At 44.6% G+C, this 19,512-nt stretch overlaps 1 protein-coding gene across 1 annotated transcript; it reads left to right on the forward strand.

Moving 5' to 3' along the window:
* Window positions 1-1,174: 1,174 nt before the first annotated feature.
* LOC310997271 (odorant receptor 131-2-like) lies at window positions 1,175-4,900 on the forward strand (the record flags this gene model as incomplete). The annotated part of the gene is made up of 2 exons (XM_083986948.1): window positions 1,175-1,820; window positions 4,707-4,900. The coding sequence occupies 2 exons, from the start codon at window positions 1,175-1,177 to the stop codon at window positions 4,898-4,900; spliced, it is 840 nt and encodes a 279-aa protein (XP_083843074.1).
* Window positions 4,901-19,512: the final 14,612 nt, after the last annotated feature.

The raw sequence follows: 19,512 nt of genomic DNA on the forward strand, positions 1-19,512 counted from the left end.
TTTGACTGCACCCTGTAACTACAGGGTAGCAGGCTGTATTATAAAGTGTGCGCTGTTATCCCCTCCTTAGTGTGTAAGTACACTGTAGTTCTCCTGGAGTTACCCAGTAACTACAGGGTAGCGGGCTGTATTATAAAGTGTACATTCTTATCCTCTCCATAGTGTGTAAGCACACTGTAGTTCTCCTACTCTAAACACTAGATAAATAAAGTGATATATTTACAGAGTTTAGAGCTAAAATGAAATCAGCTTCTGACTGCTGATTTCAGCATGGGTAGGAGGCAGGCTAACACTACCTATACACTTCCAGCGTTTGAGCTAAGCTAATTACGGGGGATACGGCTCTATCTCCCTTGTTACTGCACGCACAGTCGAAAGGATGGTGTCTATCTGCTTGTCATGGACTCGGGAGTGAGGCAAGACATGAAAAAAATGTTTTGGGCGTATAACTTTAAGCTTATGTATTCAGTCGTTATTCAATGACTAATATAACTAATATAACTAATATACTAAAATCCATGTGAAATTGCTTCTCACTGTTCTCAGGTCAAATATTTATATGCAATTAAAAATGCGATTAATTTCGATTGATTAATTACAAAGCCAGGTATTCATTTTTTTAATCGAGTCCCGGCCCAAGTTCTGACATATCATTACTTTCACCATGAATTGATATTTCTTGTATATTCCAACAACAACTTCATGGTGATATGACATACATTTTTTATATCTGACTTCTAATAAAATATTTTTCACTGTTAGCAATTGAACACTAACACTAATTGCCATTCATAACTTCAAAACTCGTGACAGACTCTCTGTTATGAACGAGGAACTTGGATGATGAAATTCCTCTTACGCAATATTCCATTGCTAACAGAACTGGGTCAAAACCATGTGACACATAGCACGGTGTCATGTAGGTGTGAGGACTGAACTCATAAATTCTGTGTGGGTCACAAGATCTTCACTGCCAAACAATAGCAATCTGAAGAAGAGTATCCTTTTATACTGCTGTTACATCAACAGGTGATGATACTTATTTAAAATGTACACAAATCAGTCTCAGACCAACATCACTGTTGGACTACAATATCAAAGTCTAATGGGGTTAGTGTTATTTTCTCTTATGTCTACAGTACCATCCTGTGTATTTCTCTTCATTAATGGGACTATGTTATTCACCTTGAGGAGTAAACCAATGTTTCGTGAGACCTCTCGGTATATTCTTCTGTATAACCTACTTTTTGCAGACACTATACACTTGGCTCTTAGTCAGTTACTGTACCTTATTGCTGCTTTTAGATTAAGGCTGACATATCCTGTATGTGGTATTCTTGTTATGCTCTCCAATATTACACTTGAAATCTCTCCACTAACACTGGTTGTGATGTCTCTGGAGAGATATGTAGCTGTGTGTTACCCACTGAGGCATGCAACCATTATCACCACCAAAAACACAGGAGTGGCCATCATTGTGGTTTGGACCTTCAGTTCACTAAGTGTCCTCACTCGTGTTTTTTTGCTGTTGAATTTTCCATTTGAGGAGCTAGAGACTCTGCAGATGAAGAACTACTGTGGCAAAGAAAGCATGTTGCTTGATCCAATGTCTGATCTTTACGACAGAGGCTTCACTTACTTTTTGTGTGTTCTAGGTGTTGTGGCAGTCATTTACTCCTATGTTGGTGTGGTGATAGCAGCCAGGTCAGCCGCTACAGACAAAGCTTCAGCAAGAAAGGCTCGGAACACACTGCTGCTGCATCTGGTGCAGCTGGGCCTCAGTCTCTCATCAACTATACAAAACCCCTTAATTATAGCTGGTATCCGCGGGTCATTCCGACATACCGCCACTCCGACATTGACGTCTAATTGTCGTAATGGCGGCACTTCCATTAATTGAAAACGTCCCACCACTCCGACAATTTTTGTTTCCATTGTCGGAATGGCGGTACTTTCCTTTTTTGGAAACGTCCCGCCATTCCGACATAAGGTCATTAAATGTGTAGGTTAATAATGATCACCGCCTCCCTGCCTGCCCATCTCTCTCCTCTAACAGCACTTTGACTCTGGTCAACGCCCTTGTCACATCCCATCTCGATTATAAAATGCATTATTATTATTATTATTATTATTATTATTATTATTATTATTATTATTGGCGCTGTGCTACTTAGTTTGCAGCTGTGGTCGAGAGAGCTAGAGAGTTAATGGAGAGAGGGACCACTACGCCGGTGAATCAGATCAGTGATGTTGTTTTTTATTGTATCACAGTGGTTACAGTACGTTCAACAGGATCAGTGGTTCTCATGGGGGTCCTGGACCCCTGCATATTTTTGATCTCTCCTGTAGCCTGGCCGGGTCTGGCTCCAAGTTTAATTATAGACAATTTGATCTGCAGACGCACAGAGGCATGCGTAAAACACATATTTTGACTACTTCGTGCTGTTGCTATTTTTTTTAAAGTTACCTTTCGTTTCCTTTGGATTTTTGTGCTTATGGAGCCGTCCTGGTCAATGTTTGTAAGCCTTTTTACCAGGAGTAAATTCCCAAAAGTTGCAACAACTTGTAGTGATCCACTGGGTTTTGCCTGGCCAGCTGGGGTAGTTGATTTGCAGGTTTGCTCCCCAGGTTTTTTTCATTGTGTATTAGGCCAGGGAAATGATCAATTATCCTTGTGGTTTGCGCACTGGGACGTGCGGACCTTTAATGAATGAATGAATGTTTCTTTTTTGCTGTAAGTTGTGTGCGTAATGCGTAAAAGTGCATTAGTGGGACCGAGGGTTTAAATGGAGAAGTGACGTGGTGAGAGGGGAGGAGAGGCGGCATAGTGGATTATTTTTCCCGGTGGATTACCCAGTGGATCATAAAGGCCCGTTTGGACACCTCACAGCCCGTTTTCAGCCAAGCGGGACGAGGGAGAGGACTGGTGGTCACCTCGGCGGAGCCGCGGCGTCTCTCCCGTGTGGACAGTAGGACAAACAAACTCTCTCTCATTTAACCCTCACCACGCACCAACACACACACACACACATACGCACGCCACGCACGCACGCGCACTAGGGGTTGCACGACTTCAGATTTTTAAAAGTCGACTCTAATGTTATGAAAGTCGAGTCGACGTCGACTAGTCGCTGATGACGTCATTCATATTTTTCCCATCATAAATCACAGGAGGAGGGAAATGCTTTGCAACAATCTGTAGATTATTCACTGACAGACGCTCATGCACAGAAATTAGTCCACAGAACAGCAGCTTTAGCCTATAAACAACAAGCTGTAAATCAGTTTGTTTTTCTGTAACATGCACTCCTATACAAGTGCAAAAGATAATACTATAGCTACTGTCCGTTAAACAATTAGGGAGGAAAACGACACACAGGCCTCGTCACCGTCACAGTCCTGCTCACTCACAGTTTCACTCACATTTTTTTTCTGGTTGGTTGTTGCTGTTGTTGGTTGTCGTTGTGCGCGACGTAAAGCTGTCGATATGAGCGGAGTTTTTTTTTTTTTTTTTTTAAATTGCCGACAGCCCGACACACTGGCCGCGGCAGCGCAGCGCCTCACAGGCGCTTGGCTGGGAGGCAGCAGCTTCTCCTGCTCTCTCCGCTCCGGTCAAACATCGACCCGTCTATAGGCTACAGGTCTGTCTCTAGCGCTGTGTGTATGGATGTGTGTCTTGTGTGCAGACGCAACTGACAAATATCTAGGCGGACAAGCAAACTAATCATCATTTATTTTATTTTGAAGATCGACCGGATTCTCTCGCCTTTTCTGTGCCAGACTTCCTGTCTGGTACGCGCTCGTTCCATCCAGCTTGACTGCGCTCGTATTTTTTTCATTCAGCGCAGCTGTTGTTTCAAGCCGCTACTCTTGTAGCCTACTGTTACATGATCAGCGACTAGTCGACGTCAAGCTGAAAACGTCATTGTGGAGCAGTAAAGTCGACTAGTCGATTAGTCGACTAGTCTGTGCAACCCCTAACGCGCACGCACGCGCACACACACACACACACATTGACTGTGAGCTCGCGCACCCCCGCACACACACATACACGTCCGGCACGGACAGTGACAGTGCGCTCGCGCACCCACACACACACTCATTCCCACTCGGACTTAATGGACAGTGGGAGGGGGGAGGGCTTTCGGGTTCTGTTGATCTGTGTGTAATTGTTTATTATATGCCTCCTGTGATGGGCGTGTTTTGAGTTCAGTGAAATACAGAGACTCAGACTAAGTAGTGACTTTGATTATTGCTTCCCTGGACGCACCAGTAGCGCGAGCCTAGATCCGCCTGCAGCAGTTGTGTCAGTTCCCCTTATATCCTTATTGTAAGGGAAATTGTTACAAACTGACATCGGAGTGTGTGATTGTACATGGCGAGACTTTGTGTTTGTTTATTTATTAAGCTTCCACTGACTGTATCACATCTGTACACATGTCTTAAAACATGAAAAAAAAAAAAAAAACATACACACATACACCTAACCGCCGCTCGGAGTAACGCACATTTCCTTATGGAAATTAAAGCCTTGTCGGAATGGCGGGACGAAACTGTCGGAATGGCAGGACGTTTGCATGTCGGAATGGTGGTATGTCTGAGTGGTGACATGTCTGAATAGTAAAATGTCGGAATGGCGATATGTCGGAGTGGCAGCATGTCGGAATGGCAGCATGTAACCATTATAGCTATGTCAAAGGTCCTAGACAGATTAACTATTGTGCGCATATATATTGTCCTTTATGTGTGTGTTATAATCTTCCCAAGATGTCTGAGTGCTCTAATCTATGGCATCAGAGATAAAACAATCAGACCTGTCCTAATGGATAATCTCTGTTATCATTGGACATACTCAGCTTCTCTGTCGGAAGCCTCAACCAAGGCAAAAATCACTTTATAAACAGTGACTTCCACAAAATCTTGGTTTGTACAGCCATTTTTTACAAACAGTTTGTCTCAAAGGGCTTTACATAGCATCATAACAACAGAGAAGTGGAAATGGAATTGGTCAGTAAACAAGAGCTGATGACAGCAGCTTCTGGTGGGCAGGCTGGGTCATATACAGCAGGGGGAAGGAGGTGATACAGGTGTCACTTGGTGCAGAGAGATGGAGCTCTGTTGAGATCTGTGGAAACAGAGTGCAAGACCCCAAGGCCGAACTACAAGCTACTCATGAACTGCAGTATATGAACCTAATCTGGATAGGTATAATTAACAGTGATGTATTTGCTGAGAAATTTGATGTAACATGCAGACCTTAATGTTAATATGTGAAATGTAGGTGTGCATGTCACATATTTGAAAAAGAAAAACTTCAATATACACTATTTATAATAACTTGAACAAGTCAAATGTCTGCAATTACTGACTGAAACGGCAGGACAGAATGCGTAACGACCTAAAGCATGTTTGTAGGTAGTGAAAACACGAGCATTACAGCCTGTTGGTTTAGAGCTATTATGAACCGTGAAAATTAAAATGTATAACCATATGCATGTATAATAAGACTGTGGAGACACCAGAAGTGGAGTTCAGGCCTCCTTCTGTACCAGCAAGCTTCTGAATAACCTCACATAATTCATTATATCAATCAGATACCAAATTTGGTTGTTTATATCTAGGTATTAGGCTTTGAGCCATGTCAACAAGTGATGATATTCTGACAGCTTGTCGAAGATGTGGTTGATGATGTGGGTTTGAAGTGTCTATTCAAATACCCAAAATTATGATTTTCATGAACGACTTTGATATATTGACATACCACCCAGTATAGTATGGCATCTAATAAATGCTCTGAACACAAAAAATAATTTGAGTATCAAATATAAACATCAAAGTCCATGATATTAAAAGCTGTGGTGTGTTTATTTACACACTACACACCACATAAAATCACAATATATACTAATTAATTAGTCCAGAATGCAGGATGGAATATCAGTACAAATTGCAGGATGGAATATCAGTACAAATTTAAAGGCATAGTTGTAGGAAGTGAAAACACTACAATAATATCTTGTAGGTTTACTACTAACTATCATGAACAGCAGCACAAAAAAATGTATCAACAATTTATGTAAGTTGTGTGATTTAACATGATACTTGATTTTCTTTTCATATTCCCTAAAACCCTGTTTCTGAAATCATGGCATAATTGGAAGGAACCTATCCTCCATTTAATTATTTGTTTTGAAGGCAGGGAAAATCTTATTCAGTTTAGAATTCATTCATTCATTCAAAAAAAACGTCCCCGCCTCCATTTAATTCACTTTATATCGCCCATACTTCTTTTCCTTATCTCTGTTTTAGAATGAATGAATGAACGTTGCTCAACAATGAGAACATAATGCTCTTTATCCTATTGATTGATTGATTGATTGATTGATTGATTGATGTATATTTTATGCTGCTGTGTACTGTAGCAGTACGGGTTACTGATCGCTCAATTTTTTATTGTTTGTTTGATTGTTTTATTGTCAAACTGCAGACCACCAGTGAAGCCCACAACGAATTTCTCTACGGGGACAATTAAAGCAGGAGTGAGTGATCCGGTCGTTTTCGCTAATGCTGCGTTCCAGGCAGGCTTTTGAAATCATAAATTACAGCTTCAAGTCACAACTGACGACCTTGTAGCGTTCCAGGCAACCCACTCGTGTTTTTCCGACCTGTTTTACCGGTGAAAGTCACTATAACGGCCACTCGTAACTTCCGACCCGTGAAATCGTACCAGTACGTCTTTTTGTACAGTCTATGTACCAGATTGAACTGGTACGACTTCACAGGTCGGAAAAAAACGAGTTTCCTTGAACGCACCATAACAGTCCTCGTCCCTACGTCGCCACATTCACGGCATCCCTTGGCTGCACACACAGCCCTGCGTGCCGTTCTCTCTCCTCATTGGATAAAAACTGTAGGATACGATAAATGTTTTCTCCTCGACTCAAAGCAGAGCAAGGGACTGACAGACCCGTGTTTCAGACCAAACACTCTATGTAAGTGATTGCTGTCGGAAGATATAACTATTTAAGACTTATATTAACACAAATATATCACTTACTTCTGCTTTAAAGTATATTGAATTGAATTGAAATTGAATAAAAACACGTGAAACACAGGCCCAAACACAGCCTCCACCTTCCTTTCATTTTCAAAAGAGGAATCCTCCAGTAGTACAATATGAAGAGACAACCCCTAACCCTGCTCACTTATTAAATTGCTCACTTTTTGTTTAAAATGTTGGTTCTAATTTTAGTCATTGTGGTTATCTTTTCTAAAAGCTGTTTCTTCAACAAAAATAATAGTGAGACTAATTGTAAAGAGGGGGTCGAAGCCACCAGCTCAGATGATTTGCAGAGTAATAAGATGATTCATATATACAGTATATATACTCTATATACACACTATATATTGCTATATACACTAGCCCCAATTAGTTTTCAGCGAGGGCCAAAGTATGTGAAGTGTGCCAAACGTTCCATCGTGCCAGTAAAAGTTGATTTTTGTACGGATAATGTTGCTGCTATTGTGACAATTGAGGTTCCTGTCACTATGCCTCCAATTGATCATGCGCCCTGGCTACTTGGCCAAAGGGATGTCCCTTTGGGTGACTGGCAAGCGCGCATGACTCTTACCCGGGAGGTGTGGGTTCAATCCACCCGGGCCCTCTTCACCTTGCCACATTCTGGCGTTGTTGGCAGGATCCATGTAGCACTAGGGGTGGGTCCATGGATTCCTAATGTGTGGCAGCCTGCGCGGAAGCACGAGGACGTGCTTGTGAAAAGAGGGGGAGAGATGTGACAGTTGAGGTTCCTGTCACTATGCCTCCAATTGATCATGCGCCCTGGCTACTTGGCCAAAGGGATGTCCCTTTGGGTGACTGGCAAGCGCGCATGACTCTTACCCGGGAGGTGTAGGTCCAATCCCCGCCCGGGCCCTCTTCACCTTGCCACACTATCATTGTTATAATTGTTGATAAAATTGAAGAAAAGCATAGTACATTCTAGAAGTAATGATTTAGGCATGGGCATCTCAAAGGGTCAAACAAGAAAAAATGAACAGCCACTGCTGCTGTTTAGATAAAATAAAATAATCCTAGCATTTTAATTTAGAGCATTTCCATCTGTAAAATGTCCACAAATACAGCTGCGAGCAGCATCTGTACAACCCTTCACCTCAAGAAGAGCCACCTGAGAGACTGTGAGTCAGACACATGCAGGGGTTAATTTGAGCCGGATCCTGCCGGATCTTGTTCCGGCAGGAATTTTGGCCTCCCTGTGTTCCGGTACCTATTTCGGCAGATCCGGCACCTCTCATAAAAAAAAATAAATAAAAAAAACACATTAAAAAAATGTTTAAAATAAAATTAAAATTAAATAATAATATGCATGTATTAATTTACAGAACAAATCCCAAAAATGATATGTTTTTTAAGATTTAACGTCATTTGAAATCAACAAACCACGCCCCCGTCACTATTACAGAAAAAAAATTAAACATTTGAAATTCGCCACATCTCAGGAGAAGGAAGAGAGAAAAAACCGTTAGGCATTTCGCAAACATGTCAAAGAGACAGTTGAATTTACTGTCCTTTTTCAAGAAAAAAGAAGAGTTGCATGACTCAAAACGAGTCAGAAAAGCCGGCGACGAGGGCAGCTGCAGCGGTCACGTTGAAGGTAAAAACCGGCTGCAGCAGGAGGCTAGCTCCGCTAGCCGGGTTCACCCACAGCTAGCCAAGCCAGGGCAGGAGGCTGGCACCGTGGCAGCAGCTGGTCAGGTTCACCGCCAGCCGGAGCAGGAGCCAGCTACAGCGCTAGCAGTCAGCCAGGTGGACCACCAACAGCCGGAGCAACAGGCGGGTACCCTGGCATCAGCTAGCCCGGTACAACAGCCGGAGCAAGAGGCGGGAACCGCCGCCGTGACATCAGCTGGTTCACAGGAGGAAGATTCGGAAGGAGAGGGGAGCGCACTGAGCGGAGATGGGACGTCCGGGATGGGATGCACAGTTTGGACAGCTACTCAGTTCAAAGTTAAGCAGAGCTACTACCCCTGGCTTCTTATGAAAAATACAGGTTTTGGCTGCACAACGTGTAAGGCGGTGGGGACTTTGGGGGCAGAGAAGACGGGGGGGATGAAACTCGCAAAAGAGTGGGTTTCATGCACAGTAACCTCGTCTGCTCCAGATATTAAAAAACAGCAACGCGCAATCAGAAAAAAAGTATTTGAACATGCCCGTACCAAGGCTCACCTAGCAGCAGCAAGCATTCTTGAAAAGGCAAAAGTGGACACTTTAGGACAGTCTATAATTAATATTCAGTCTGAACAGATAGCCACTACAGCTCGCGTATTTCGCACGGCGTACAAGGAGGCTAAACGCCACCGTCCCGCATATGGGTTCGAACATGAGATTGATTGCCAAGAATTAAATGGACTCGATATGGGGAGGATTTTACATTCCAATGTTGCGTGTGTAAACATACAGAAACATATTTCTCAAGAAATGAAAAGAAAACTGTTTGAAAAAATAGTACAGTGCACCCCCAAACTCAGTTTAATGCTGGATGAGTCAACCAGTTTAAGCAAAAAGAGCTGCTTAATAATATACCTTAGGGCTCAGTTGCCTGATATGGACAAGCCTACAAACATTTTTACTGAACTCGTAGAGCTAGATGATCTAACTGCTCATGGTATTGTCCACAAACTGTTGTCTGCGCTGGAGCGCCTGCATTTGACACAGGATTTTCTCTCTAAAACCCTCATTGGAGTAACTTGTGATGGTGCTTCTGTTATGTTAGGGCGTAAAAGCGGAGTGGCGAGTCGGCTCCAGGCCATTTTCCCTAACATTACTGTGTGGCACTGCTCAGCCCACAGGCTTGAACTTGCAGTCGCAGACGTAGTGAAAGAGATGGGCGCCATAAATCACTTTAAAATATTGATGGACAAGTTATACGCAGTGTATAGCACATCTAACAAAAACCGAATGGAGCTGAGAGAGTCTGCTGAGAGCCTGGATGTCCAGCTATGCAAAATAGGTCGTATTTTAGACACTAGATGGGTGGCATCGAGTTTTAGAACCGTTGAAGCAGTGTGGAAGAATTATCCAGCACTTTACAAGCATTTCAAAACTGCATCAGAAGATCCCTCCCGTGATAGTGTCACAAAGCAAACATACAGTGGGCTTGCTATGCGCATATCATCGCATGCGTTTGTTAACAACTTAGGCATAATGTGCGATGCATTGCAAGAATTATCCGAGCTCTCAGTCGAGCTTCAAAAACGAGACATTACCATCATTTCAGCACACAAGACAATTTGTCGGGAAATCAGGGTACTTGAGGCCATGTCGGATCGGCCAGGGCGCTACACTGAACTGAGCCAAAGGGGAATTGGGGAAAACTCTTTCCATGGCATCACGCTGAATGGAGGAAAATCAAGCGACAAAACACTCGACCCCAAGCAGTTTTTCCTAACTGTGGCCAAGAACTTGGAGAATCGCATGTTATCTCAAGGAGGCCGGATGCCAGATAAAACTGGATATAACAAGTTCATTGAGGAGTTGAAGGTGCTTTACGCACAGTACTGGCCCAAGGACGCAGGTGCGCTGTATGGAGAGACTGAGGTTGAGTCACTGTGTCAGCGCTTCAACATTGACAACCCGCGCGCAGTCATACGGGCCTACAGAAAGTACAGAGACTCAGATGGAAAAGACACCCCCGATGAGCTGATGGAGTTACTTGTTGCTGTCAACAGCATCCCCATTGCAAGTGCTGAACGCGGATTTTCTCAAATGAACTTGATTTGCACTGCCAACCGTGCCTCACTGCTCACATCCACCATATCATCTTTACTCTTCCTAAATCTTGTTGGACCCCCCCTCGCTAAATTCAATCCAGTCCCGTACGTGAGGTCGTGGGTGGCCAAAGGACACAGAACTGCCACAGACACGCGCAGCAAAGCCCGAAAAAAAGAGGAGGAGGAGAATCCGGACATGCTCGTGATGTGGGGTGTTTTGGACAACTAAATGGTGAGCATACTTTATATTAATAGGCCTCCGTGCCAATCTTTGAATAATAATAATAATGGAAGATTTGTGTGATTTATAAAAAGCTCTTTTTTTTTTTGACCTGTTGAGAAATTAATTGCTGACTGTAGATACTGTAAGTCCCACCTGTGGTGATGTGGGCATTTGCCTGTGCTGTGCGGAGTATAGCCTAAAATAATTGTAAATTATCGTCATAACATTTATACCATGGATATTATTTGAAATTGAGTCTTGTAAGTCCCACGGCGTGGCAAGTGGGCATTTGCATGTTGTTTTCAACAAGTTTTGTGTATACGTTCCGGGACCTGTGCCCGTCTCGTCATCCCGAGCTGTTATATGTACTTTGCGTTCCGGCACCTTATGATTTACAAATTAAGCACTGGACACATGTAAACACACACACAGAGAGAGAGAGAGACAGTATCAGGTGTTTTTATTGTTTTATTATTTATTGAGGATCCCCATTAGCTGACGCACAAACGCCAGGCTTCTGACAGAATAATCGGACCAACTGTGGATCCAGCAGAGCTGCGCCTTTTTGAACAGAGACTTTCTGAGTTTGAACGGACGGTGGCCCACCTCATGGCCTCTCCCCCTCATCAGCAGTCTGAACACAGAGAGAGGATCTCAACACAACAGCTCTGGCTTAAAGAGAGGCCATGGGTGAGCCATTTTGTCCCTCGTCTGGATGTCATCTGGGGTGAGCTCAACCATTTTATGTGCACTGGTTCCATCTCCTCTCCTAAAGCCTCCAGGCCTTCCCCTCCCAAGTCCAGCACCCTGCCCCAAAATTCTAGTTCAGGGCAAATCACTCCTTTTGAGTATTTGAGACCCGCCTGTCTAGCCACAACCCGGAGGTGTCTCCTCTCACCGCAGCCAACAGCCCAAGTCTCATACCCAGCAACACACCTAACCTGCAGAGACTAACCCGTCTGGCACGGGGAGGACCCCTCTCCATTCAGCGGGCTAACAGGGCAGGACAGGCCACGTCCCGGCCTGTTAGCCGCTCTCCTGTCCTTGAAGCCCCTGCTGCCCTGCTTCCCGGCCCTGATCTCTCAGCACCTCAGCTCCCCGAACCTCTTAACAGCCCACAGCCCTGCCATGTGCCTCGTCGGTGGTCCGGCCGACGCCTGCCCCCCGTGCTTCGTTGGCGGTCAAGCCACTTCCTGACCTGCAGCCACCCTTGCACGCCCCTCCAGTTCCATCATTGGGGGTCCCGACGGACACCACTGGTGTTCCCAATGTCCAGCCGGCGTATGTCTGGCTTCTGTCTCCTGTGTCCAGCAGGAGGTCTGTCCGGCTGGCACCCCAGCCCATCTCTGTCCCGAGACTCTCTCCAGTCCCACAAGCGGCATTGCCCTCCAGCCCTGCCTCCGGAGGGCCGAGCCCCAGACTCTCCATGCTGTTTTGCCTGGCCCCCGGGCCGTCCCCCAGACTCTGCCCAGCCACCTAGCCTTCCCCCCGAATCCCTACACCCCTCGGCTTGGCCTGGCCACCCTCCAGAGCCCCCGTGCCTGTCTGCTCGGCCTCCGGGCCATCCTCCTGAGTCTTTTTGTCTGGAAAAAGTGATGTGCAAGTTGCATCTCTCCTCGGTGACCTCAGAGCAGGAGAATGATGGGCGTTTGAGAAGGTGATTTGTTGTTTTGAATTTCCAGGGCTGTTGTCGATGATGGTGGAATTAAAACCTGGATCGTACATCACTCAGAGCTTCTGCATATGCCTTCCTGTGCTCCTTGTATGTCTGTTTGTTATCAGTCAGCCCGGAGGCAGCCGCCTTCTTCTTATGCAGCTCACAGGTGTACCATGGTGCTGAGCACGAGAAAGAGACTGTCCTGGATGTTAAGGGGGCGTGAAGGTCCAGTAGACTGCTCAGGGGCTGGTTGTAGGAATCCACTGCGTCGACAACAGAGAGGAAATCAGTAGGGCCAGAGGAGAGAAGTTGAAGGTCCAGGGCCAGGGCATCCACATTAATCTTTTTTCAGATTTCTGAATTGGATCTGCTGCTTGGGTTTGGTGTAGGGGGAAGGAAAAGGCAGCTCCATTTACACAACCTTGTGGTCGGAAACACCAAGATCGTAAACTAGTAGGTTGCTGATGGGGGCAGAGTTTGACATGACCAGATCAAGTGTGTGTCCCTTGGAGTGTGTAGGGACATCAACATGTTGTAAGTTGAGAGAGTCCAGAAGCAGAAGGAATTCAACAATGGGGAGACATGGATATTTATATCTCCCAAAATTATGATATTGGCAGAAGAAGTACAGAGAGTGAGGAGATCAGATATTTCAGGGATGAAGGCAGAGTCGGATTTAGGGGGCGGTAGGTGAGGAGAACAGTCATGGGAAAGAGGGGCTTAATTTTAAATGCAAGACATTTACGGGAGGATGGCCTGAGAGATGAGCAGAGGGGCATAGGGGTTCTGGGGGATGGCCTGGAGGCCGGGAAGAAGCACACGGTGAGTCTGTGGAACGGCCCGGAGGCTGGGCAGGAGGACGACGCTGCTTGCTCTGCTGGGCCTTGGGGAGTTGGTGGCAGTTGGGTTGTGGCTAGACAGGTGGGTCTTTAAAACCTGACGCCGAAAATACTCAGTGATTTGTTCTGAACCAGAATTTGGGGCCAGGGTGCTGGGTTTAGGAGAGGAAGGCTTAGAGGCTTCCGGAGAGGAGACGGTACCAGTACACAGTAAATGGTTGATCTTACCCTGGATTACATCCAAACAAGGGACAAAATGGCTCACCCATGGCCTCTCTTTGAACCAGAGCTGTTGTGTAGCGATTCTCTCCCTGTGTTCAGCTTGCTGATGTGGGGGAGAGGCCATGAGATGGGCCACAGTCTGTTCCAACTGAGAAACCTTCTCTTCAAAAAGACGTATCTCCGCTGGGTCCATAGTTGGTCCGATTATTCTGTCATTGTTGGAGGAAGCTGGAGGACCCAAATGCAGGAGCTACACAGACAGATACTTGCAAAATAAAGTTTTAATTGCTCACGACAGGAGAACAAAACACCATGACAAACACAATAATCGGACCAACTGAAAGACAAACAAGACTAAATACAACAGTACTAATCAACAGGCAACATGGTGCGGAGACAGGAGGGCAAAGAAAGCTGGTGGAGACACACAAGGAGTGGGGCAGGGATGAGTAGGTGAAACACAGGACAGGTTTGCAAGGAGAGTGTGGAGGAAAAACACAGTAAGTAACACAAGAACAAAATGCACAAGAACTGAACTACAAAATAAAACAGGAACTGAAGAAAACAAGAGTCCAAAAGAACAGAAAACCGAGCCACTGAATGATGGCAGGCTCATGGCCATGACAATATATTGATCATTCAGCAACGATTAGAAGAAAATGCATTGACCACCAAAATGATGCACTATTAGTTGGATTCAAACCCAGACCACAACAGTGTTGTTGGTTGAAATGTGCTACTCTATCAAGTTAGCTATTTACTGCCCTTGCATTGTGAGATCATTGTGTGTTCAGTCTGTTTAGAGTTGGCCGACCGTAAACCAACCAGCCCCGGCCCGCATTTTTTTTCTTTTCTTTGTTTGCGGCCTCTTCACGTGGCTGCCTCGGCTGACATTGTGTCATCTATGGCTAGTCCATCATTTTCCGTGACCAACGCGACAACAACAGCAGAGATGTTTCGAATCAGGCCCACGGACACGGGGGGGACGGCCCTCCATTCCGACAACCCGCTGTTCCGAAAACCCCCAACTACGAAACGCCACTATTCCAAACCTCTGCCCGAAACTCTGCTGTTCCAACTTCCCCCCTGCCCCCGCTGTCCGTGGTGCTGAACCGCGTTATGTTGTTTACATTCTGTGTTGTGGCTTGTCTGTGAAACGTGCGCTGCTCAGGGACTGGGCAGATCTGTCCCACTTCCTTTCTCCCCCACTCCGTTGTGGGAGATCTCCACACAGTAAAAGAAATACACTTTTTTTCTCTCCCCCGCTCCACTCCAGCGTGGCTGAACCCGGCTTGAGCCCATACACCCGCGAGCCTGCTGCAGCCGCCACTCCTGCTGACAGCAGACTGAGGGAGAAAAAAAATCGCTTTGGTTGGGCTTAGGCAATGAAGAAAGGTTTTGGTTAAGTTTAGTAAAAAGACCAGGTAGAGGCTAGGCAGGCTAGAAGTATAATGAACGTTATTTAAGCAATATCACACGAGAGGGAGTGCTGTTGTACTGTATATCAGCACGGCTGTGATTCGGTCGCAGATAATCACACCGTGATTTCAATGACATTGAAAAAGACTTCGGTCGAAACGTCTGTCCTGCCTGCCTGTCCTACAATAAAAAGTTAAAAGGAGCTGATTGGAGGGTGCTGGTTTTCTCTTCTCTTCTTCTTAGCTACAGCACCACACATGCTCCACAGATATTTTTTAAAATTATTTACAGAGATTTTTTTTCAAAACGAACAAGAAAAAGATCGTTTTTGGTGAAGCTGCGTTCACGTGGATAGGGCCTCTGAATTCTGATTTTTTTTTTCCCCTCAGAATTCTGAGTTAAAAAAATCAGAATCAGAATCCTGAGATTTCAGCTGCCAATTTTTTTCTTTCTTTCTCTGTTTTTATGTGTTTTGTGTTACGAGTACATGGTGCGTGAGCTGCCAAATGGAATTGCCTTTCAAGGGATTAATAAAGTTGTCCTGAATCTTGAATCTTTACTACTGGCTGTGAAACTACAGTAACCGCCCCTAGGGTATAATATAGGTTTTTCGAACTTGAAGTAAGAATAGCTGCTCACCCTCAAGGATAATATGATGAAATAGTTGTGACTGTTAAAGAGTTGGGAACATCATTAAAACTGCTCGTCTGTGATTGTGTTACGTAAGGTGAATAGGGAGACAGAGTTCATAAACAGCATATGGGGACAGGCAAACCCTGCAGACCAGCTCTGCTCACATTAACACAACCACGTCCTCTAAACTACCAAAGAGTAGGAGGAATAGAAACAGAGCAAGATTCCTTTTGATTGTCCATTTATGTCAAGTGGTTAAAGTTTTTTTTTTTTTATTTTTTTTTTTACGTCTCTTCAATTCTTTTTGAAGATGTCAAATGCAACTCAATCCCAGACTACCCTCACTCGACAAGGGATACTGGAAAGGTTGTTTTTTTCCACTCTAACTACTGTACCATGTGTTGTGTTTCTCTTCATTAATGGGACCATGTTATTCACCTTGAGGAGTAAACCAGTGTTTTGTGAGACCTCTCGGTATATTCTTCTGTATAACCTACTTTTTGCAGACACTATAAACTTGGCTCTAAGCCAGTTACTGTACCTCACTGCTGCTTTTAGAATAAGGATGACATATCCTGTGTGTGGTGTTCTTGTTATGCTCTCCAACATTACACTTGAAATCTCTCCACTAACACTGGTGGTGATGTCGCTGGAGAGATATGTAGCTGTGTGTTACCCACTGAGGCATGCAACCATTATCACCATCAAAAACACAGGAGTTTCCATCATTGTGGTTTGGACTTTCAGTTCACTAAGTGTCCTCACTCGTGTTTTTTTGCTGTTGAACTTTCCATTTGAGGAGCTAGAGACTTTGCAGATGAAGGACTTTTGTGGCAAAGAAAGCATGTTGCTTGATCCAATGTCTGATCTTTATGACAGAGGCTTCACTTACTTTTTATTTATTTTAGGTGGTGTGACAGTCATTTACTCTTATGTAGGTGTGGTGGTAGCAGCCAGGTCAGCCTCTACAGACAAAGCTTCAGTAAGAAAGACTCGGAACACACTGCTGCTGCATCTGGTGCAGCTGGGCCTCAGTCTCTCATCAACTATACAAAACCCCTTAATTATAGCTATGTCAAAGGTCCTAGACAGATTAACTATTGTGCGCATATATATTGCCCTTTATGTGTGTGTTATAATCTTCCCAAGATGTCTGAGTGCTCTTATCTATGGCATCAGAGATAAAACAATCAGACCTGTCCTAATGGATAATCTCTGTTGTCAGTGGAAACGCTCAGCTTCTCTGTCAGAAGCCTTAACCAAGGCAAAAATCACTTCATAGATAAACAGTGACTTCCACAAAATCTTGGGTTTGTTGCATGGCAAGGCAAGGCAATTTTATTTGTACAGCCATTTTTTTTACAGTTTGACTACTAAACTACTCAACTAAGGAAAAACTCATATGAAAACCCGTAACAGAGGAGGGATCCCTCACCCAGGATGGGCAGACGTGCAATATATGTTGTATACAGACAAGAAAACTGTTTAGACCCTAAAATATGGGAAAACTTGGAAATGGAATTGGTCAGTAGACAAGAGCTTCTGATAGGCAGGCTGGGTCATATACAGGAATGACGGGGAGTGCAGGCCAGTTTAACAGCAGGGGAAAAGAGGTGATACAGGTGTTGCTTGGTGCAGAGGGATGGAGCTCTGTTGAGATCTGTGGAAACACAGAGAGAGTGCAAGACCCCAAGGCCGAACTACAAGCTACTCATGAACTGCAGTATATGAACCTAATCTGTATAGGTATGATTAACAGTGATGTATTTGCTGGGAAATTTGACTTATCATGAAGGCCATAATGTTATATGTGATTTTTGGGGGTCTAGAGCAGACAGTTCCTGAAGGGAGAAACTGTGTGGGGAGGCCAGGAGGTAGGGGAGGTAGGGTGGTCAGTGTTGCCACAGTTACCTTGAAAAGGTAATCTGACTACTGATTACTCCTTTAAAAAGTAATTTAGTTACTTTACTGATTACTTGATTTTAAAAGTAACTAATTAAGATTGAAAGTTAAGGTTGAAAGCAGTCCTCACAGCAGGCGACCCCGGTTCGAATCCCGCATCAGGCAGCCCCTTCCTGCATGTCATTCCCCCTCTCTTTGCCTCCCCCTTTCCTGTCTATCTCTACTGTGTTCTATCAAATAAAGGCAAAAAGCCAAATAGTATACTTGAAAAAAACTTTAAATTTTCCCTTTGTTTAAGTACATTATAAAGTTATTTCTACAGTTAATGAACTATCCTTTTACAAAACATGTTATGAACAACCTGACCTGTATTGAAAAAATGTGTGCAATTTCAAATTTTCACACTTGGCAAATTCATCCTGAGGGCCAGATTGGACCCTCTGGCCCACAGACCGCATGTTTGACACCCCTGCATTACAACATAGGCTACTGCCAGACCAACCCCTCACGGGTTTTGCACCAAAATCCCCAAGTCCCCTAGTTCCCACATTAGCGCTGTCATGCTCTCTGTTTACAAACGTATCCATGTTGTGCTGCGTTCACGTATTGACGGAAGTTCCCAGTTCCTGGTTTGCGAGTCGTTCTTCCGACCTTTTTATGTTCATATTTCTATGGTTTATGTGTAACATGGGTAATGGGTAAAATACTGTGGATAAGACTTTGATATGAAGTCAAGTCGGCAACTACCAAAATTATGACCGAGTTCCGAATTGACCTTCCGAAATGAGGGAGTATTCTGATTTTTTTTTTTTTCAGTCATAGAGTTGTTTTTCCGATTATACTGAGGCCACTTGAACACAGCATTCAATGCAGGCCATTCAGGTCTCATGTAGGAGTGAGAGCCCTTGGTAAAAAAAAACGACCCACACCACAAGGCAAGGCAAGGCAATTTTATTTGTATAGCTTGTTTTTACAAACAGTTTGTCTCAAAGGGCTTTACATGGCATCATAACAACATCCTCTGCCCTTAGACCCTCACATCCACTGAGGAAAAAATCCATGGAAAACCCTTTTAACAGGGAAAAATTGGAGAAACCTCAGGGTGAGCAACAGAGGAGGGATCCCTCACCCAGGACGGACAGACGTGCAATAGATATTGTTACAGACAAGAAAACAGTTTACAACAGAGAATGTAAATGAAGAGAGAAAGATGGAAATGTTAACAATAGCTGAAGGAGGAAGCTTCTGGTAGGCAAGGGAGGCAGGGAGAGCAGGTCAGCTTAAGTATATTTTTTGGCTTTTTGCCTTTATTTGATAGTACACAGTAGAGATAGACAGGAAAGGGGGTGGCAGAGAGAGGGGGACTGACATGCAGGAAGGGGTTGCCCGACGCTGGATTCGAACCGGGGCCGCCTGCGGCGAGGACTGTAGCCTCTACATGGGGCAGCTGCTTTACCCACTGCGCCACACACTGCCCCTAATTTGCAGTATTGCTCCCCAGGTTTTTTCCATTGTGTATTTGGCCAGGGAAGTTATCAATCATCCTTGTTTGTTTACGCATGGGGACGTGTGGACCTGTAATGAATGAATGATTTTTTTTTTTGCTGTAAATTGTGTGGGTAATGCGCACAGGTGCGTTATGTGGGACAGAGGGTTTAAATGGGGAAGTGACGTGGTGAGAGGGGAGGAGAGTGAGATACACAGTCGGAGTTTGGATAGCTGACAATTCCAAAGCGGCATAGTGGATTATTTTTCTTTGTGGATTACCCTGTGGATTATAAAGGCCCGTTTGGACACCTCACGGCCGATCATTATGTGGGCGATTCCAC

Source organism: Trachurus trachurus (assembly GCF_905171665.1).
Source record: "Trachurus trachurus genome assembly, chromosome: 14".
Lineage (NCBI taxonomy): Eukaryota > Metazoa > Chordata > Actinopteri > Carangiformes > Carangidae > Trachurus > Trachurus trachurus.